General features: G+C 46.7%; 1 protein-coding gene across 1 annotated transcript; it reads left to right on the top strand.

Annotated features, from left to right (window-relative positions):
* Positions 1-7,260: 7,260 nt before the first annotated feature.
* On the top strand, positions 7,261-21,021 carry Sft2d2 (SFT2 domain containing 2). Its single transcript, XM_051147757.1, is given in 9 exon segments — positions 7,261-7,427; positions 13,736-13,822; positions 13,985-14,050; positions 14,052-14,071; positions 16,786-16,867; positions 17,900-17,935; positions 18,022-18,080; positions 19,797-19,826; positions 20,659-21,021. Coding segments are annotated over 9 exon segments (483 nt in total). The 5' UTR covers positions 7,261-7,364; the 3' UTR covers positions 20,699-21,021.
* The last annotated feature ends 830 nt before the right edge of the window (positions 21,022-21,851 follow it).

Here is a 21,851-nt window from a genome sequence, read left to right as displayed (position 1 = left end):
TTAGATAACCATCAGTGCGTTCTTCCCTGGGGAAGCCTACTGTTACCTGCTCTCAGCACTCTTCAGCTGCCTGTAGCTCAGTGCATAGCATCATCTTTACAAATTCTTAAAGGCTGTGTGTGGACTAGTGTGCCAGTTTTTGAGTAACTGAAAGTCTCAGTTAAGGGGACTTATTAACTTTGTCACTTACAGATGTATCTCTTAGAGCCAAAGGCCTACACCTGGAAACGGGCTGGGCAGAGCATATGCAAGCCTTGGTAAGGAGTCCAGGCAAGCAGGAAGTAACTGGGGACAGGTATAAAACCCTGCCAGTTCACCTCAGGCCCTCTCTTTGAAGGCTATAAATGCCTTAGGATGCTGTGGGGGAAAAGCTACAAACCCCTATTTTTGTATTACTATTACATCTGACAAAGCTTGTGTCCCCCTGGAGGAGGTGTGGAGATTGCTTTCTGGGCAGGCAAAGAGTGATTCCTACCAAAGAAGGAAGAGAAGCCAAACTTGGCTGACCTGGATGAAGGGACTGAAAAGCAGTGTGGACCAGAGTTGCATATGCTGAACACTAGGGGACTGCTGCCACTGGGCGTGGGAGGGTGGCCATAGGGTTCTCCCTCACTTGAGACCGTTGATTTAAGGTAGAGTTCTTGGTTACTGCAGAATGAGGTGGGAATGTTGAGAAAGCCACACCCTGAAAACCAGCTACAAAGCCTGCCCGAGACTGGCTAGCCAAGGTCAACAGAGAAAACTTTCCTGTCCCCAAAGTGAGCCCAGTGGTCACTAATAAGGGAGCCAGTCTGTTGTTAGAGGAATAACAAGTGTGAATTTAAGTCTCTTAATGAAGTAGGCATTTGGGGATCCCTTAAAGTTGGGGGGCAGGAATAAGCATTACTTTAAAACAAGTAGGCTGCTGGAAAGCATGTAATTCTGACTTCTAGGAGACTGAGGCAGGAGGATCATGCGTTTAGGACCGCCATGGGATACAGGTTCTTCAAAGATGGTTTGAACTACATGGTGAGACCCTTTCTAAAGAAAACCAAGGGCTGGGCGTGCTGCTCTGTGGTTGAGTGTGACTGTGCTTAAGGGTATAGGTTCAATTCCCAGGACCACAAAAATCAAAAATAGCTGGGGTTTGTGGGACCACACGACAGTCATTTTGATGATTGGAGAGGGAGGGCTGCTCAATGGAGCAGTCGCTGTTACACAGCAAGACCAGCGAGCGCTTCCAGTTAGTCATTTCTCACTGCTGTTAAACGTGTCCTGAACAGCAAAACATCAGTCCTGATAAGGCCTGTCCTAGAAACTAGGCACCGATTTCTTTTCCCTTTTTACTGAATTCTATTTTTATTTATTATTATTCGAGAATCTCGTACATCTATAGTGTGTTTTGGTCATACTTGCTCCCTCAGTGCCCTCCTGGACCCACTCCTCCCCAATTTCATGTCTTTTTTTTTTTTCTTTTAACCTCTGGATCCATTTAGTGTTGCCTATATACTCATAGGTGTGGGTGCTTCCACTGGAGTATGGTTGGCCTACAGGGCCACACCCTTAAAACTGACCCCCTCCTCCCCCGACAGCCATCACTGTCAGCAGCTCCTCAGCTAGGGATGAGGGCTTAGGAGTCCCTCCCACCTCCAAGCTGGACTGTTGCCTGGCTTGATCTTGTGCAGGCAGCCATGGCTGCAGTGAGTTCATGAGTCCCTTCATGGTTAGAAGACAGTTTGACCCGACTTAGTTTCGTTTCTAGCACACCTAACATAGCTTCCTTCCAGGAAGAAACTAAGCCATGGTGTCATTTTCCCAAGAGTGAGCCTCATGCCTTTGTTCTGAAAAGTTCGGCAGAGGCCATCCACTCTCTATTTGCTGAATAGCAAACATGACATGGGCAATGGATGGGGATCTCTTGTCTTAGCGGCCTTCTACAGGAGTCTCACAATGGATGGGGATCTCTTTCTTTTCTTCTCACAATGGATGGGGGATCTCTTGTCTTGGTCTTCTACAGGAATCTCACAATGGAGGAAATGATTTTTCTGCCTCTTTGACTCAAGAGCACACAAAGCCACAAACATGTTCTCAACCCATGCCCACATGTTGTTATCAACATTTTTAAGGGGAGGGGGTGTTGATTTAAACTGTCTGCTGTCTAGTTATCACACACTGTTCTGAGCCAGCGACATGCATGGGTTATGAAGGGGAGATACAGAACCTGGTATAAGATCAAAGGTATGCAACCAGCTGAGCTTGTAAGAGTTAATTATGTTGGGTGTATAAGCTGTGCTAAGATTGAATACTCAGTTCTTGGTAAAAGGCAGTTGTTCTGATCAGGGTGAGCACACAGTATGTAATCACAGTGAGTACATGGTTCTAAGTGACCTCAGAGCACACTATTGGTCACAGACTGGGCCAAAGGCTGGTTCATAAAATGCAAGGGTTTCTCAGAAAAATCATTCCCTCATTTGCTTACTGGCATCCTTCTTTTATTATGTTTATTGTGGAACAATAATATCGTGTGGTTATATTACATTTTATTTACCCATCACTTACTGGCCATTATTAATAAAGCTGCTGTGAACATTTGTGCACTTTGAAAAATGAATTTATATTTTTTTCATATTTGGTAGAAATATGAGTAGCTAGTATTGTCAAGTCATGTATTTCTTTTTTTTATTAAACATTTTTTATTTTTTACATATACATTTATATTATTACACATATATACAATAGATTACTATAGCAAGAAGAACCATGACACAATCAGGAGTTATAAAAATGTTACATTCTTAGTGTTTTGGCTATTTGTATGTGACAGCCTTGAAGAAAACATCTTTCCTATCTTGGTGCATCTAAAATTCTGAATGTAAATCAATCTCCATCACATATTGTCATTATCAATTTAAAACATCTATCTAGACCTAAAAACATCTTAACTCCTAAACAACTAAGCTTCATTGTAAAAACTAAGCTACCTGGTCTTCAACTCCATCAGAGACTTGAGAAGGAATAAACTTGATTATCTGAGTATGCTGTATTTCTATTTTTTTAACTTTTGGGGGAACAGCCAATTTGGTTTCCCAAGTGGCTTTTTCATTTGATATTCTTACAAGCAGTGAGTGAAGAACTCATGTCAAGATATCAATTGTCTTAGTTGAAAACTATATGTATAAATAAAGATATCTGAGCATCACTATTTTTATGAATTCACATACACAAGCAGTCTTTCTCTGCCTTTGCTTCTTCTTTTTTCAGTGCTGAAATCTGTGAATTCATAAAAACAGTTCAATGCTTGAACACAAAGACTGCACACATACATTGACACAAAGCACGTTTTCCTTTTCTTGTTGTTGTTGCTGCTTGCTGTTGTTTTGTTGTTTTTGTTTTTTCCAGGCAGGTTTTTTCTGTGTAGCCCTGGCTGTTCCAGAACACACTCTGCAGACCAGGCTAGTCTTGAACTCACAGAGATACACCTGCCTCTGCCTCCCATGTGCTGAGACTAAAGGTGTGCACCACTACCACCAAATGGCGTTTTTCTTGTTTTGAAATGGAAAATTCTGTATTTTTAATGATTTGTATTTCCTCTGGGATAACTTGGTGTGCTTTGCCTGGGTCACTTAGAGTAATTCGTAGCACTAAGAATTTTCAGGGCCTGGAAGCCCATATATCATTTTTAAGTATTTAAAAATTAAAAAGGTAGCTAGCAATATAATCATTAAATTATGCTTCATCTTCCAACATCAACAAACGCACATAAAGCTACGGCTTTTATATGATCGAAAATTGGCAAACTATCAGAGATGGATGAATTCGATCGGTTCAAAATTAGAATAGATTACTGTAATGATAAACTCCATTTCAAAGTAAAATAATATTTTATATCTTAAGAAATTTTCCTAACATATTCTAAATTCTCAATGGAAGATGAAGGTAAGAAATGTAATGTGTGTAACCCATGCTAATAAATTGCTATCAGTAATAATAATAATAATATACGACTACTACTAATGATAATAATAATAATAATAATAATAATAATAATAATAATAATAATAATAGAGCTGAAAGTTTTGACCCTTTGAAACTGCAATTTTGTTGGCTATTTTGGCACAGATGCTTTTTGCAATTCAGTCTAGTGTTCAGTGCTGTAAGTCAGCGCCATGAGTCTTGTGAGTTATGTATGCCTAAACCTCCATGCACACACAGTTAAGAACAATGTCACAGAGTCCACTATCCCTTAACCTTTGTGTGAAGTGTTGTGAGCACAGCAATCTGAGAGTACTTCAGGGAACTGCAGTACTGCTGTGCAAGGATCTACTGCACTCAAGGTATCTGGGAGGAGGGACCTGCCCACACTTAGGTAAAGCCCATATCGGTAGGATATGGATGTACCCATTTCCTGCGCTGCTTGTGGCACAGGCCTCAGTCTCCAGTGCACTGGATGGAGTTGCCTTCTCTTTCAAGGATGTAAGACAGAATCACTTGTTGGGGCCAGTTATTCACAGAAGGGTGTGTCATGGTAGGGGCTGTACTGCCCAGGTGTTGAGTGTGAGATGTGTTCATCAAACCATTGTGTGTGTGTGTGTGTGTGTGTGTATTTGCAATTTGCAAGTTTCCTGAGGCATTGCCCAAGAGCAGAGCCCTGCCCTGCCCTGCCCTACTGTAAGGGCCCTGGTGATCTTAGGCCATGGAGTGAGGTTAAGAAGATGGCTTTTCTAGCCAAACCCTTATTTCTGTGACTACAGTGAATAGAGATGGGAGAGGAGGGTGGTCCATGCTTTTCACTCAGCTAACAAAAGCAAGCCTTGCCTGCTGCCTTATCACAGTCATCTGAAGCTCTATTCTACTTGCTGGCTGTTAACTTTAAGGGCCACAAAAGAGGAGTGAGGCTTTTAATCCATTTACTCAAAAGCATTTGTTAAGTGTCCTGTCTCCCAGATGTTATTTGTGAAGACCTCACACCTCAGAGGAAAACAAACCTTGAACATGTATGATAATATTGAGCCCAGTATGTAAATGTACATGAAAGTGCTATGGAAGCACAGAGGAAAGCCCGCCTCAGGGTTGGGTGGTGTCTCGGGGTTTTATTGCTGTGAAGACACACCACGGACCATGGCAAATCTTATGAATGAAAACATAATGGGGGGGGCTTACAGTTTCAGACCTTTAGTCCATTATCATCATAATCATAGTGAGAAAAACATGGCAGCATGCAGGCAGACATGGTGCTGGAGCAGGAGGTGAGAGGCTGTGTGCCACACAGGGTGGAGCCTGAGCACAGGAGCCTCAAAGCCCGCCCCACAGTGACCCACTTCCCCCAACAAGGCCATACCTACTCCAGTAGGGCCACGCCTCCTAATAGTGCCATTCCCTATGGGCCAAGCCCATCAAACAGGTGGGTGGGGAATGGCATCGGAGGTGTTAGGGTACAGGCGGCTTCTACTAAATGCTAACTACATGCTCCTTCCACCTAGTCATGTTCACTCTCCACGGTCACTTTTGGAAGTCGTCATGCTCACTTTACAGAGGCTAACAGCCAGGGATCAGAAAGGCTAATAAGCTACTTGCTCAAGGCTACGTAGGTGACAAATGACAGAGCTGGAGTTACAGTGTCGAGATCCTCCTGCCTCCAATGGGTGGGCTTTACACGCATTCTCATGTTTGACATTTCCGAAGAGCTGTAAGAACTTCACTAGAGCACAAGGGAGGTGAGGGGCATCCAGGCAAGAGCAGCATCACGTGATCTTAAAGGTCTACCTTATGTATTTGCACAAGTAAAGGAAGTATGCTGGAAAACTCACAAGGTCACAGAGGAGGTGACGCAGGAGTGCCCTGACTGGTGTGCATAGGGTTCTGTGGACAACACTTTCTCTACTTGATTAGTTCTTTCTCGCCTTTTCTTTCTTTCTTTCTTTCCTTCTTCTTTCTTCTCTTCTCTTCTCTTCTCTTCTCTTCTCTTCTCTTCTCTTCTCTTCTCTTCTCTTCTCTTCTCTCTCTCTGTCTCTCCTCTTCCTCCTCCTCCTTCTTTTTCTTCGAGACAGGGTTTCTCTGTGTAGCCCTGACTGTCCTGGACTCACTTTGTAGACCAGGCTGGCCTCAAGCTCACAGAAATCCGCCTGCCTCTGCCTCCCGAGTGCTGGGATTACAGCCGTGCGCCACTCGGCTCGGCTGATTAGTAATTCCTAAGAGGCCTAACTTTCTTGGAAAGTGTGGATCCTGCCCTTTGCATCCTTGCTCTCCAGCAAGCGTTGGAGTGAGTACAGAGGAGGTATGTGCAGTCTTCACGTGGGGGCTTCTCCAGTTCTTTCCATGCCTTCTTCCCTCTCCCCCGGACCCCTCCCCCTGTGGGGAAGCAGGGACAGAACACAAAGCCTTGCATGAGCCAGGCAAGCATTCTCTCATTGAGCTACACCGCCCCCCCCCCACCCCCGGCTCCATGTTTTTCTGAGCCTATTTAATTTTACTACAGGTGTTCCAGATTTCCCCAGCAACCAGCGTGCAATTTTCTGCCCTGCCTGGAGAATCCCACGACTTCACATTGACTCTGCTACAGAGCCTCAGTACTGCTACAGACTGATACGAACTGCATTCATCAAACACAGAACTATCTGACCCTCAACCAGCTGTCACCTGTTCTCAGGCGTTGTCCAAGTCATACCTCCTGAGCTATTTCCCCTAGGAATTACATAGGCACTGCTACTTTTACTGATACACACACATTTGCATACTACAGCCTGTTGCACACTGATTTGTTCCACTTAGTCTGGGTTTATTTCTCTCTGAGACAGGGTTTCTCTGCGTAGCCTTGGCTGTTCTGGAACTCACTCTGTAGACCAGGATGGTCTCGAACTAACCGAGATCCTTTTATCTCTGCCTACTAAGTGCTGGGATTAAAGGCGTGCGCCACAACCACCGGCTATTTTTAAACTCCTTTTGGTTTTTCGAGACGGTTTCTCTACATAGCCGTGGCCATCTTGAACTCGTTTTGTAAACTTTTTTTTCCCCCCAAGATCTGCGGTGTACACACAACCACCAGCGGATTAACTTCACCATCCGTGGGTAAATCGGCGCAGGGCTTCCGCTGCGTTCTTTCAGGCCCTGGCGCATGGTGCTGGGCGCTGGAATGAATCCGTGAAGCCCGGGCGCACAGCCAGTTTGGTGTTAGGCAACACCCGCAGACTTCACCCCAACTTGTCCAGCCCTGCCCCAGGTGACCACTAGGATTCGCGCAGGGGGCGTGGCTGACGCGGGGCATGCCGGGCGGGCAGGTGGGCAGGTGCCTGGGCGGGGCGCGCCGTGGTTGGCGGAGGGGCGGCGGCCGGGCACCCGGAAGAGCGGTCGGCTGAGCGAAGGCGACAGACGGCGGCCGGGGGCCGGACATGGACAAGCTAAAGAAGGTGCTGAGCGGCCAGGACACCGAGGACCGCAGCGGTCTGTCCGAGGTGAGCGCAGCGGGGGAAACCGGGATTTCTTGGAAAGCTGCCCTGCTCTCCTCCCGCCCGCGACGCTGAGCTCTGCCGGGACACTGCCACAGGTGGCAGCGCGGGCACTTTGAGGAAGGCGTGGCTTGGCTTCCGAACCCTCCCCAACATACCCTCCGAAGGACTTGGGGTTCTGCAGCAGGATCCCAGAAATCTGTGAGCGTGGGAGTGTGGGTCCCGCGGCCTCAGCTGGACCGGCGGGAGAGAACTCTTTGGAGCCGGGCAAGGCCGGCGGCCTTGGTGGCCGGATCGCACACTGGTTTAGTTTGTGGGGTGTGAGATCCAGACCCGACCTTATGCACACGGCTTTGTAGTTGTAAAACTCTTGCGAACGCCTGGGTACAGGAACAGGTCTCTGAGTCTCCAAGGTTCCTTCCTAGACTATAGATTCTCAGTACCCCCTGAGACTACCAGCGTGTTTGTTGGGCTTTGATGGTGCTGAAACTTTCCAGCAAGGCCCTGTGCTCCAGAGCTACTTTGAATGCCTTATTTTAAGTGCTTTCGGAGTTTGTTTACATTTTCTTTCTTGAAGACAGAATAAAGTTTTACGTGATGAACCCTTAGCCCCGGTTTCCCCTTCTGTGAAACAAGGGTGGGGTGTCGAACGAGATGATACGGCCCTTCCCCCTGGGAAACTGGAGTTCCTCTTTAATACTTACATAAGTTTCTCGTGGTTTCCCCCATTTTCTGCTCTCATTCACTTTTGTGGTAGATATTTGTTCTGAGTTTTGGCTTTGCAAAAACACAGTTGCACCTCAAAGGGGATAAGAATTTATTTTGAACGTAAATACGGGTGACAGTGGACCTGAAACAGGTTCAGGTTACTGCAAAACAAAAGTTCCAATATGATAACAGTTTGATAACTTTTTACAGTAACAGAACAAAGTATTAAATCAAAAGTAATAAGTCAAAGTGCCTTTCAGATGTATCTGTGGGAGCACTAAGTAGGCGGTTACAGCGCAGAGGAGTTGTCCTCTGAGGTGTAAGTCAGAGATGCTATCAGACCGCACTCTCAAACCTTTGGTTTTTGGAAGCTAGGGTTTTGTTAACAATAAAATTCCAAGATGTTTACCTATTAGTTACAGCTAGGTTAGTCACTGTTGTATCAGACACAGGTGGGCAAGAAACTGCTGCTTAGTGAGGGCTAAAGATAGCCCAAGGCTAATTGCAATCTGGGTCTGGGCCTGCAACCTTCGAATCTCATCACAGCCATTAAAGTTCAAATCAGCAATTTTCATGCTTTTATTTTATTTTATTTTTTCATTAAAAAAATTTTTTTTCTGGCCTCTTGTGAACTCTTGTATAAGGTGAAGCCTAAGGGAGCCCCAACACTTAGTCGGCCCTCTTTGTCATATAAAGGTAAATTCCATAGAAGTAACAGGCTGTTATATAAACTTGGGGGGGAGGGCCTTAGGGGAGACTGGCTGAGGGTGCAGTGCAGTGGGGTGTTGTTCATTTGTAGCAGTTAGGTAGAGTAGCACCTTTTGAAAACAAATGCGGAGGAGTGTCCCTCCTCCCCCCAAAAGGTGAGTGCCTGTGTTGGATGCAGTGAAGGGGTTTTAATCTCTGCTTAAGCTCAGACATATATTGCATCTGTCTTTTTAAAAAAATTGTGGCCTTCACTCTTGTTTGAAAACATTCTCAGTTTCCTTTTTCCTAGTAAGATTCTTGCTGAAGGGTGTCATTGTGTGGCATTTCCAGGTCTTGAGCTCCAGGAAATATTTTGTAGCCAATAGGGTTCCTCCTGGGGGATATTTTGGCTTGGTACTGTTTGACTAGGCCCCGCCTCCTTTCAAGTACTGATGTGGTCACACCTTCCATGGTCCTGAGCCTGGAAAAACTGAGGGATTCTGTGGTGAAATTTCCTGTTTGTGTGGTTAGCTGGATGGAGTTGCCTTCAAGTCTTTTTCAGCTATATAACCTGTAAGAGGTTACCAGAAAGATTTTTTTAAAAAGTGTTTATTTTTTTTTATAACTTATTTTAATGCCAACCATAAAAGCGTGTGTCCTTCTTTCTGTCTGTCCTTTTCCCCTCCTAGGTAGCTGTAAAGTTGGCAAAACTCCTAATCACAAACAGCCTTGTGGTGTGAGTCTTGTCATCGACACCTTATCCTTTTAAAAGCACCTAAGTCCTGGTTTCAGTGGAGTCGTCCTTTCTGAAAGAGGAGGCTTTGTGCTTTCTGGAAAGGGTTCTTGGGGCCAGGAAGGTTGCAGGGTGTGTTAATCAAAATGTGCAGGGATAAAACAGCATTCCTTTCTCACCTGGTTGCCAGCCCCACCTCCCTGGACAGATCTTAGCTATAGCTCTTGGCAATAGTTGCACTCACTTCTCCAGCCTGGAGTCAAAGGGGTCTTTGTGTGTGGCAGCCAGTCAGATAGCTTGTGGGTACACTCCTACAAATTCTATCCAGGTACTGTTTTAACTGTTTTGATTTTTGGGGCCGGGGAAGCTCTGTGCTCGAAGAGTCTCCAGAAACTACAGCTTAGACAAAGATTTTCCATCAACTGAATTCGCTTTCATAAATTGACAAAAGTACTTTCCTTTCATGTAGTCGGCTTAGAAGAAGTGGAACCAAAGCTTTCTCCGCTTTCCCTGACTAAGTGACAGAACACACATAGAGTGGAAACATAGTAAATTATCCCTGCTCCCTGTGTCCCCTCCCCACTAAAGACAAGGTAGCATTTAGATGGGGTTCTTGAGACATTTGTTGCACCTAAGCCTTACTCTTGTCTGAACATAGAAAGCAGAACCATACTTTTGGGCAGAAATGCTTTCTCTTGCCAGTGATTTTATTTTATTATTTTATTTTCAGAGACAGGGTTTCTGTGTATAGTCCCAGAGGTTCTGGAACTTGCTCTTTAGACTAGGCTGGCTTTGAACTCAGAAATCCACCTCTGCCTCCCGAGTGCTGGGATTGCCCACCATTGCCACTACAACCACCTATCTAAAGAGCCATTGCTGGTGTCCCAGTTGGCCAGGAATTGAGCTCTGGTCTCCTGCATGACAAGTGAAAGACTCACCAGTATCCTGACAAAGAGGGCTGTCTCTTGCCAGTGATTTTAGTGTCTACAAAGGCAAGAATCTTTTTGCCTTGCTCAGGCTAAGGCCGCTTCAGCGTTGACACTTCACAGTTTATCCTCCTAAATAGGAAAAGACTGAACTTTCTGAGCATGGCTGTGGATGCTGGTGATACTCAGGCCACTTAGCCGCTGCTGCGTTATCTTCTTCCTTTGCCTGGCTTGGTTGCTTCCACCGAGGCAAAGTGCATGCATGGTTGGGAAGCATGGGAGCTGTTCATTTTCTTCTGCTTCTGGTGGGAAGTTACATGGGTTAATGAGCCGAGGTCTAACTTAACTGTCTAGGGCCCGGGAATGCCTGGTGGCAGAAAACCACAGTCACTTTAGAGCCAGGGAAGTTGAAGGAACAGACTCTTCAAGGTAGACAAGAAGCTTGGAAACGTGGGGCTTAGCTGTCAGGCCCTAACATTGTGTTGCATGCCTCCTCTTTATATATATAATGGGTTATATACATTAGGTATATGGAATGATATATTGCATATGTATATACACATACATATATATATATATACACACACACACATATACAAAGAGAGATAGATTATAATTACATCATTTCCCCCTTCCCTTTCTTCCCTCCAAACCCTCTCATATATTCCCCACCCCCTTGTTTTCTTTCAAATTCTGGCTTCTTTCTTTTGTTGTTATTGTTGTTGTTGGTGTGAGTGTGTTACTAACTCCATAAATGCCACCTGCTCAGCCTGTATAATGTTACTTGTATGTGTGTGTTTACAGGGCTGACCATTTAGTATTCGATAACCAATTGGTGTGCTTCCTGGGGAAGATGCTTCTCCTGCTCCCAGCATTCCAAAGGTGCCTGTGGTTGCCTAGGTTGAGGACTCTGAGGTTTTTCCCCTTCCACATTAGCATGTCTATTGGTGGTGACCTTGTTCAGGTCATATTTAGGCAGCTACATTAGTGAGACTGCAAGGGTGTAGCTTCTGACACTTCTGGAAGGCAATCTTACTGCAAGCTCCTTGTTCCCCTGGCTCTTACAGCTGTTCTGCCTCCTCTCCACAATGACCCCTGACCCTTAGGAGCTGGAGTTGTGTTGCAGAGGTATCAGTTGGAACTGGGCTCCACAGCTCTGCATTTTGATTGGTTGTGGTTCTCTGTAGTGGTCTCTGTCTGTTGAAAAGAGAAGTTTCCTTGATACGCGGTGAAGACTACACTTATCTGTGGGATAAGGACAAATATTTGGAATGCAGTTAAGGATTATGTTGCACGCCCCTTTTTTGAGGTACTGGAGATGGAACCATAAGTCTTGTTCATGCTAGGCAAGTACTGTACCACTGAGCTACCCTTAGCCCCTCCCATCCCTAAATGTGCTTTCTCTTCAGGGTCATACTGTGTACCAGTTTCCGCAGATGGTGTGTGTGTGTGTGTGTGTGTGTGTGTGTGTGTGTGTGTGTGTGTTTCACCGTCAGTACCTGTGACTCCATGGAGGTAGAGGGAGAGCCCTTTTTTGATCACCTAATTATCTATCTTCTGGGTGGAGATTAAACCTTTCTGCACAGTACCTGTCACACCCGGGGAGCCTCTTGGTCTTCTCTTCCAGTTTCCAGTTTGACAGGTTGGAAACAGGTCATTGAGCCAGGGCCAGTCAGAGCTGAGGGAGTGGTCCTGCTCCCCTGCCTTCCTCCAGAAGGTGGGTGGCAATGTTGTGGGCAGCTTTACCTTCCTTGTGCGGCTGCGCTGCCTTCATGAGGGGAGCTTGGGTGTGTACATGCTGACCTGGCTCGTCTCTTAGTGGCAGCTTCCTGTGTCCATCTGTGGGCAATAAGCCCTCTTGCATCTTATGGACAACACAGGAAGGCCTCTGGCACATGGGAAAAGCCATTGAGAGTGGAGTTTTCTAGGAACCGTTGGAGCATCGATCACACTGAGAATGGTGGAGAATCAAGATGAGTGAGTGGTGATTAATTAGCTAGGCTCGGGCTGACTGGAGGTGATTTGGGCTGCTGCTAGCACGATGTGAGTAAGAATAGGGGTGCATCCCGGTGAGTGGGAGGACCTTCTCCTTCTGAGGTCCCTGAAATGTTGCAGCAACTTCTGCAGTTGGTAGGAGAGATAAGACCATGGCCAATGGACCAAACTGCCTGAGTCTCAAGCCCTGGCCTTCAACTTCTCCAGCGATCCAGGCCCTGCCTGGCAGAGCCCGCCCTTCCAGATGTAGTCTTGCCCTGCCTGGACTTAGTAAGGGGTGTGCTAAGGTTAGCCTCCCTGCCTGTGCTTGAAGCAGGATGTCTCTACCCCTTGGGGATGCGCCACCTGGGACGCCCCACCTGGGACGCGGTAAACTTTTGTAAGCTGCTGGAGGCAAGAGTCCAGTCTGGATAGGAGTTTATAGCGCTACTAAGAGCTGGATGTGACGGCTTTGTGTAGCAGTGAGTGTGTAAAGTTCCAGACTCCCTTCCTTCCTGTGTAGGTTGACAATCTTCCTTCTTTCCTTTCTTCCTTCCTGCCTGCTGCCTTCCTTTCTTTCTCCCCTCCCTCCCTTTCTCCTTCCTTCCCTTCCTTAGTTTTTTTTGGTTATGTGTTTGCTTTTTAAAAATGTTTTATTAATTTATTCATATTACATCTTAATTGTTAGCCCATCCCTTGTATCCTCCCATTCCTCCCTCCCGTTTTCCCCTTACTCCCCTCCCCTATGACTGTGACTGAGGGGGACCTCTTCCCCCTGTATATGCTCATAGGGTATCAAGTCTCTTTTTGGTAGCCTGCTATCCTTCCTCTGAGTGCCACCAGTCCTCCTCTTCTGGGGACATGGTCAAATATGGGTCACCAGAGTTTGTGTGAAAGTCAGTCCCCACTCTCCACTCAATGGTGGAGAATGTCCTGTCCGTTGGCTAGATCTGGGTAGGGGTTCGAAGTTTACTGCACGTGTTGTCCTTGGCTGGTGTCACAGTTTGAGCAGGACCCCTGGGCCCAGATCCGCCCGTCATAATGTATGTGTTTATGAGTGCAGGTGGACAGCATTCATGCGGGGTCAGGGGTCAACCTGTAGGACTCCTCCTTTACTAACTGTATGTCGTCTCCAGGGATGGACCTCAGATCATCAGGTTTGCTCACCATCTCTAAGCACCATGTCTCTTGGCCCTTAAGACCGTTTCTAAATTAATTCTGAGTTTTCTTTGTCTGAAATAAATGTGCACACATGTACGTATGTAATTGTTGTTTTGAAACTGCAGGTTGCGGAGGCTTCGTCGCTAAGCTGGGGCACCAGGATAAAAGGCTTCGTCGCGTGTTTTGCCATAGGAATCCTCTGCTCGCTGCTGGTAAGATTCCCGTCCATCCGCTGCCTTTTCCTAATTCTCTGCTACACTTTTCTCTTTGAGTGGATAAGGGGGAGGGAGACAGGAGGCAGGGAGGGCAGCTGTGTGCCTCTGGAGGGGGGGTGCCTGAGCTCACGTGCACATGTCCTGTGATTCCCCTTCTAGGGTACTTTTCTGCTGTGGGTGCCCAGGAAGGGACTCAGCCTCTTCGCGGTGTTTTACACCCTGGGTAAACATCGCATCAATTGGGAGGTAACCTTTTCCTTTTCTCTCTCTTTTTTTTTTTTCAACCTTGTTATTTATTAGATGATAAAATGTCCATCATATTTGAGGGAGTGGGGGAGAAGGATGAGCCATATTTTTAAGGATTTGGAAAGAAGGAAGAGAAAGGTGGTTGGTTGGCATGTATCACATTCACATCCTCTTGTTTTAAAACATCTTAATTCTTAGTTTATCCCTGTGACACCCCTGGGAGTAAGCAGGAGCTGTGTCACCAGCATTTCACCTGTGAGGGAACTATGCATGAAGCCTTGGGATGATTTCCTCCAAGGCACACGGTATGGCCAGCCCTCCCATGTTGGTTGCATTGCCCTCAGAGACTGAGATGCACCTGCTGCGCCTCAAAGGGCTTTCCAGACGAGACGAGTGGCTGGGAGGCTGGTAACTGGTTATTATGTGTGCCAGACCATCCTGGGCTTGACATGGGGCTCCTGTGGCAGAGCATCTGATGATCAGCCATTCAGCTCACTTCAAGGGCGCAGATACCCTGGGTTGACCTTGTTCACTCTGATGCTTCAACTACACCTGCGCAGATAATAACAGTCCTGCCCCTGGTGGGAAAGGTTGGTCTGGCCCTATCAGAATGGACTTCAGGGACTTGACGGGGCCATCTTTCCTTCCCCTTCCCTGTCTCTCCCCCATGCTTCTGTAAATAGCTTCAGAGTCCTGTAGAGAAGGGGGTCCAGGAGTCCAAGTTTTCCTGCATGTCATAGTTGCTCAGCCGTAATTACTCAGTTGCTGTTGTCTGTCCTTACCTGGCTTCCTTCCTTGTCCCTGTGTGAGTGAAGCTTTGCTGATTACCGCCTCCTTCCTGGAACTGGTGACCACCATCACCACCTCCTCCTCCTCTTCCTCTGGGGCTCCTTCTGTTCTGTCTATATTTTTATTAACACTGTCTAAAACACTTGACAAGTGCTGCCTGCATTTGTACCTCACTTGTCCCCAAACCCCAGCACTGTTTCTGCCTAGCAGAGTTAAGTAGATGCTGGAATGTATCTCCTCTCCTCTCCTCTCCTCTCCTCTCCTCTCCTCTCCTCTCCTCTCCTCTCCTCTCCCCTCCCCTCCTCTCCCCTCCCCTCCTCTCCTCTCCTCCCTTCTCCTTCCCCTCCTCTCCCATTCCCCCTTGCCCTCCCTCCCCCAGAACTCACTACTTAGATTTGGCTGGCCTGAAAATTCACAGAGATCTGCCTGTCTCTGCCTCCCTGAGTGCTGGGATTAAAGGTGTTCCACCACATCCAGCTGGTCTTACCTTCTCAAGCTTTGAGTTTTTTAGTAAGATGCTGGCCCTCAGGGATGTTGCTCTTGAAACTTTCTCAGATACTGGCTTTGTGGGTTTGCTTTGGGCCTACAGTGTGGATTAAATGTATAGTCTACAGTGGGCAGAATTATGCAGATATGCTGCTTACTCCAAAAGAGCTCTTTAGCAGTTTTTTATTTTATCTCATTGGTTTTTCAAGACGGGATTTCTCTGTGTAGCCTTGGCTGTCCTGGACTCACTTTGTAGACCAAGCTGCCTTTGAACTCACAGAGATCACCTGTGTCTGCCTCGCTGAGTGCTGGGATTATAAGGGTGTGCCACTAATACCAGCTCTTTAGCAGTTCGTAATGGGACAGACTCCATAGTGCAACGGAGGGAAGCAGTGAAGGGGCACATTGTTATTTCTTGGTGTTATGAAGAGTTTTACTTCACACAGAATCTATTTACACACGTGTGCCTTGCATCTGCTTCTTATGCTGTTAGGGAAAGAAGTCTCTGAGCTTGGACACTTGAGCTCAGAAAACAGCTTAACTTCAAAGAGAGGTAGACATATTATAAACAGCAACAACAGCAACAGCAAAATCTATGGCTTTTATTGAGTGCTCCTTAGTTAATGTCATCTGCTGACACTTGGATGGAGCGTCATCTGTAAGGAATGTCCGCTGTTTGTTGCTTGGGCACTTGTTTGGGATCCGGGAAGTATGACTGAAGCCTGGTACCTGTACTTGATGTGTGGGGCCTGTGTCTCGGCTTCCCTTGTGACCACTCTCTTCCGTTAGCTAGCTCTCATGTTTCCGTCACACACACACTCACGCTACGGGTGCCCTTAGGGTAGATGCGACCTGAACTCTAGCTCTATGTGATCTCAGACTGGTGAACTAACCTCTCATTTTCACATCTCTGAAGTAGGTACAGAAACACCCGTCTCCTAGTTGTTGAGGGATGAGATGAGCACTGTATCTAACACCTGGCATTTAGCAAGCTTTCGGCTGTAGCGGATGTTACTCTTATCATTAACATTCCTGGGGGTATGAAAGAAGTGTTCTTTGTAATGTAACCAGTCTGAACCTTTAAGTCGTGTTTTTTGTTTTTTTAAGTCTGAGCTGTTGCTTTGCTTCTATGGGTAGGCAGGCAAGGAGGGTGGTACACAGTGGTGTAGAGAGAGTGCCTTTACAATCGGACACACATGCAAGTATGGCCCTGCTCTCATATTAGTGATGGGGTGACCTTGGTTTTAATTGTCCCTACTTCATAGGTCCTTGATGGATTCAGTGAGAGCCCTGCACAAAAGCCCTGTAACTCCAGTGCTGGGCAAGAGCTGTTGGTACTGATGCTATTCCCTGTTACCGCCACAGGAGCCCCTGGGGAGGTGGCTGCATGCCTCCTGTGGCTCTGTTATGCCCTAATGGCTTGTGTGTTTGCCTCTTAGTACCGTCTTCCTCATGGGTCCCGTGAAGCAGCTGAAGCGCATGTTTGAGCCTACGCGTCTGATTGCCACAATCCTGATGCTGGTAAGGACTGGCCTTTCCCCCTAGGCTTTGTAGATGGGAGCCTTTCCTTTTCCACCCTGGGAATTAAGCCCACTCCCATACATACCAGGCAGATGCTCTACCACCAAGCTGCACAGTTTTACTTTTTCTATTTAAGTTGGGTCTTGGTGTACTACCATGTATGGCTGGATGGTTTTATTTCTGCCCCATCAACACAGACTATCTTTTTCTTTTTTTCCACCCAGTTACTCATATAGCTGTCATAATCTTTCCAGACCCCATTCTCTAGATTCCTAGCATAATAATCAGTATTGTGAGATTTTGATCTTGATTGGCATACTTGTAATTTTAGATTAGTTTTCTACATCTCTCATCATTCATACAAGAGTGTTGTCTAAAGCCATGGTTATGTTTGCTATTTATGTTTCTCACAGTATAGTCCTGGACACAGAGAATGTTTAGGGCACGCTGGTTAAGGAATTGTAGGTGAGTGACGGGAAAGGATTGGTCAGTAGCTGGAGCACCTACTGTTTATTTTCCCCCAGCGTCAGATGTAGATGGCCTGACAAGTCTGTTGTGGAAAGACTCTCTAAGAAAGGACAGAGGGCGGTGTCAGGTGACAGGCGACAGATGACAGGTAACCAGATACAGGCTTTCTGTCTGCCTGTGAGGCTGATGTCCCGGCTGGCCTTTGTCTCACACACCTTTATCCTCCAGAGGCTGGAACTGACCAGGGCTCCGTCACACGGGTTTGTGCTCAGCTGACTTTTGTGTCTTGAATGAAAAGGTTGCTGATTGAGTGACTGGTCCAGAAAGGTGTTTTTATTTGCCAACATTTAGGGAAATTTTAAATGAAGAAGCATATCTATCTATCTATCTATCTATCTATCTATCTATCTATCTATCTTTCTATCTATCTTTCTTTCTTTCTTTTCCAATCCACATCCATTTTTATTGTTGAGGTGGATTTCTTTTCCTGACATGGTTGTATTGATGGGTTGAGCACTTTGAACCACACTCTGTAATTCACTCCTGTTTCCTCTTTTCTTCTAGTTGTGTTTTGCACTTACCCTGTGTTCTGCCTTTTGGGTAAGTGTGAACTAAAGTCTTCTGTGACCTTTTTGGCTTATATCCCTTGTCACACACTTCCTACTAACTGTGCCATTTTTCTTTAGTGGCGTAAAAATGGACTTGCACTCATCTTCTGCATTTTGCAGTCTTTGGCCTTGACGTGGTAAGTGACGTCAGTGTCCCTCCCCATCCCCAGCTCTGCCTCTGACTAATGGAGGGAAAGCACGTGTGTTGTGGGTGGGAGAGTCAGGAAAACCTGGAAGCTCTTTAGTTGAAGAGTTGTGGCTCACGTACCAGAAGCCAGTTGACTCAGCCAACTGCCAGTAGATGGCATTAGTGGTCCTGAGTGGTCACTAGAGGCCACCCGCCCCTTTGTGGCCACAGAATTTTTGCTGAGCTCACGGTCCTTTGTGAGATGCCCAAATATTACTCAACTACTCCTGTCCGGCAAGTGCCTAAACAGTGAAAGTATTATAGAGGCTTGTAATAAGCTGCTAGGGGTCAAACAGACACCACCAGAGCAGGGTGCTGGGGAGAAAATCGGTGATTGTGATGGAATGACCATTCCGTGGAAAGACAAAGAGGGCATTGTCAGCTGCGCTGAGGGAGCAGTGGCCAGGAAATGAAAACCCATGTGGATGTAGCAGTATTGTACTCATGGAGGCCAGCTAGTTTTGGGCAATTTTGGGCAAATAGTAGGAAATTATCAAGGCAAGTATAATAAAAGGATGACCAGAGACATGGCTTTTTAAAGCCATGAATGGAACTGTAGATTCTTGGTTATTTAAACCTGAGTATAATATCCAAGGAAGGAGGTAGTGGTATGCATCTGATCTGAGGTATGTCTGTGTTGCTTTCAAAGTTTAATCCATAATGTCTGGCAAAATAGCTTCCATACAGTGTGGCTATTCTCTTTGGCATAAAATGTCTGCTAGGATACAGAGAAAAGAGAGGCCAGTGGGCATTCTAAATAAACTTCTCCCAGCCACCCAAGCAGTAGAAATGGATCTTGAGAATAGAAACATGATCCCATCTTCTCTTCAGAACTTTGAGCTTCTGAAGAAATACTCTCTCAAACTGTCTTTCAGAATTTACCATGTGCACAAGTAAATAAGCCTGTGCACCTGGGAAGGAGGAGGTGTATAGGAGAACAGTGGACAAAGGCTTGGCTTGATAGCTTGTGTTTATACTCTGGCCTTCTTCTGGGTGCAGAAATTGGTACCTACATGTACATGGCTCTTGTTCAATCCAGTTCCAAGGAATCTCGGTTCTTCTGGGCTCAGGAAAATGATATTCCCTTTGAACTGATGTTGGTACTTGCTTGTCTTAAGTCTGACCTACTTAGATCCTGGCTAACACACAGGGCAGGTGTCTCTGCGCTGCATAGTTTTCTTACAGGCAGTGTGGCTTGGGTTCTGAAGCATTGTTCCAGGGTACGTCATCATCTATAGAAGCTTTTTTTTTTTTCTTATTAGTGGGAGCAGGATAGAAAATTGATCTCACCTGGGTTGAAGTTCAGTTTTCTTGAGAACTTATGATGCATTAGAACACAACTGTTGAGGATTTTATTGCAGTTTCTGTAAATAGGACTCTGATGCCGTATGGACATCTGGAGTCTTCCTGTTTTATTAAAGGTGGTCACTGCTGGCTCGTGTGGTTGAGCAGTACCACAAGCAAGGCTGCGGTCAGAGCGGTTATGGTTATATGGGCCTTTTCCCCTCTTCTCTGCCACAAGGGCACAGTGTTTATGTAACGTGTGGGTACACACGGACACACGGGTCGGGGTGAATCACTGGGTGCTCTCAGAGCCTCAGGAGCTTTGTGCTCCTGACGGGGTTTACCACGCCTCCATTGATCATTGGTTTGTTTTTCTTTGTAGGTATAGCCTTTCCTTCATACCATTTGCAAGGTAAGACTGCGTGTTTGGACATAAGGATTCTTTGGTTTGTGAACCATAATGTGTTTACATAGGGCATTTATTTATTTATTTTGGCTTTTCATGACAGGGTTTCCTCTGTGTAACAGTCCTGGCAGTCCTGGACTCATTTTATAGACCAGGCTGGCCTTGAACTTACAGAGATCTGACCTCATGTGATGTGCCAGGAACCCCCACCCCCGAGTCCTTAGTTCCTATACGTCAAGAACAGTATCAAACCTGGAGTGGGGCGAGGGTGAGAGCTTAGGTGTTCCCTCTTACTCAGCCAGGTGTAGTGGTGGAAGAGACGGGGTTTGCGTGGACAGTCAGCTGTCTGTTGAGCACCCACTCTGGCTTATGGAGTCCTGGGCAGTAAGTGCAACCTGTTAGGGATGCTCAGTGCCTGCACACACTCCCTGTGCTTGGGAGTTCCTGGAGGTGTCCTTCAAAGACTTCTGCTACTTATTGGCAACCAAGAACAGCCCCATGATTACACCTTCATGACGTCAGCATGCTCTGTGATTGGCTGATGTGAAAATGCCGCAGTCTGTCATGTACTACCCCACATGACCAGTCTGCAGGGTGACTGGCCTGCATTTTAATTTTAATTTAAATTAATCTAAAAAAAAACTCCAACATGACCAGTAATTTGCCCAAGAGCAAACTGCTAAGACGTGCTGGTGCCACGGTTTGATGTAGCTGATCTGACCTCATTGTTTGCCCCTTCAGCAGCGTGGTGCCCTGGGAAACTCTGACGGAAGGTCTTTGCCACTGGGAGCCTTTGGAGTGACAGTGCCCCATTCATCTTTGTGTTTCTCCTTCCTAGGGATGCTGTGAAGAAGTGCTTCGCTGTGTGCCTTGCATAACGCGCTGCCAGTCTGCAGAGCGCACCATGGGCGGACGCTGGTGGACAGCTTTGTAAATACCCGCTAAACCTCTGTCTCACGGACGCGTGCCTTTCACTTGCAGCAAGGTGTTGCTTGTTGCTTGTAATTTTGACATTTTTTTGAGGGTTGTCTGTGGGAGTAGTCGTGAGTCCTACAGCCTGATGTCTGTAGCACCACTGGGGGTCTAGGGCACATAGACGACTCTTGCCATAGCCGTTTTCCTCACAGGGGTGTCGCACCAGGTTCTCACAGGGCGTTCTTTGTCTAATGGCAGCAGACAAGCCTCAAGCTTGTGAGCCACTGATTTTCTCAGGCAGAGATCATAGTGGTGCAGCAGGAAGTACAGAATTTTGAAGATTTGCCTTTCACCAAGGAAACCATTGTCACTGCTCCACACGGCGTCTTCCCTGCTGTTTGAGAACAAATGGTTCTGCCCCTCTAAGACCCCAGAGAGCCTGCCCTGGGCACAGTGCTCCTTCCCTGGGTGGCCCCTTCCTGCCGTTCTCAGTCACAACTGGCTATACGATGTATTTCTCGTGTCCCGTGTGGACTCTTTCTCTTGCCCTCACGCTCCCATGCCCTGTCTTGTGACCTTGGGACACTGGTTGACTGATAGTGAAATAGTGGCCTAAATACTATTTCCTTTTGGCCGAGAGCCACCAGAAAGTGAAAGCACCCTTCACGGTCCCTGCTCTGTTTATTTTTCTTCCTTATTTACAAATGTTTACTTTTATTGATTTCATATTCCGTTCTCTGCTGGAGTTGGGCCAAGGGAAGCCCGTGGTAAAACAGATCTCTTTTGAGGCCAGCAGGAAGTAGGCATGCGTGCCACGCAAGCACTCAGCCTGTGCTGGACACTGGAAAGACACTAGCCTGCAGGTGGCCATGTCTCACCCTGATGCCTGACCACACATACAGTGTTCTTGTGTTGTGGGTCTCATCCCGTCCTCGTGAGAGCCGTGTGAGGGAACAGGGTTGTTGTCTCACCGCAGTCAAGGACCTGAGCCTCAGATTGGTTTCCTGAAGCTCAGCTGTGACAGGGTCAAGCCAGAGTCTGGGGGCCTTACTCTCAGACTCCGTCATTACGCTGTGTTTCCCGGCATGGCTCTCTGGCCAAAGCTGCCATCATGTC

This window comes from Acomys russatus, chromosome 6, assembly GCF_903995435.1.
Source record: "Acomys russatus chromosome 6, mAcoRus1.1, whole genome shotgun sequence".
In the NCBI taxonomy this organism is placed as follows: Eukaryota; Metazoa; Chordata; class Mammalia; order Rodentia; family Muridae; genus Acomys; species Acomys russatus.
Note: the sequence above shows the minus strand (reverse complement) of the source record. Positions and strands in the feature narration are given on the sequence as shown.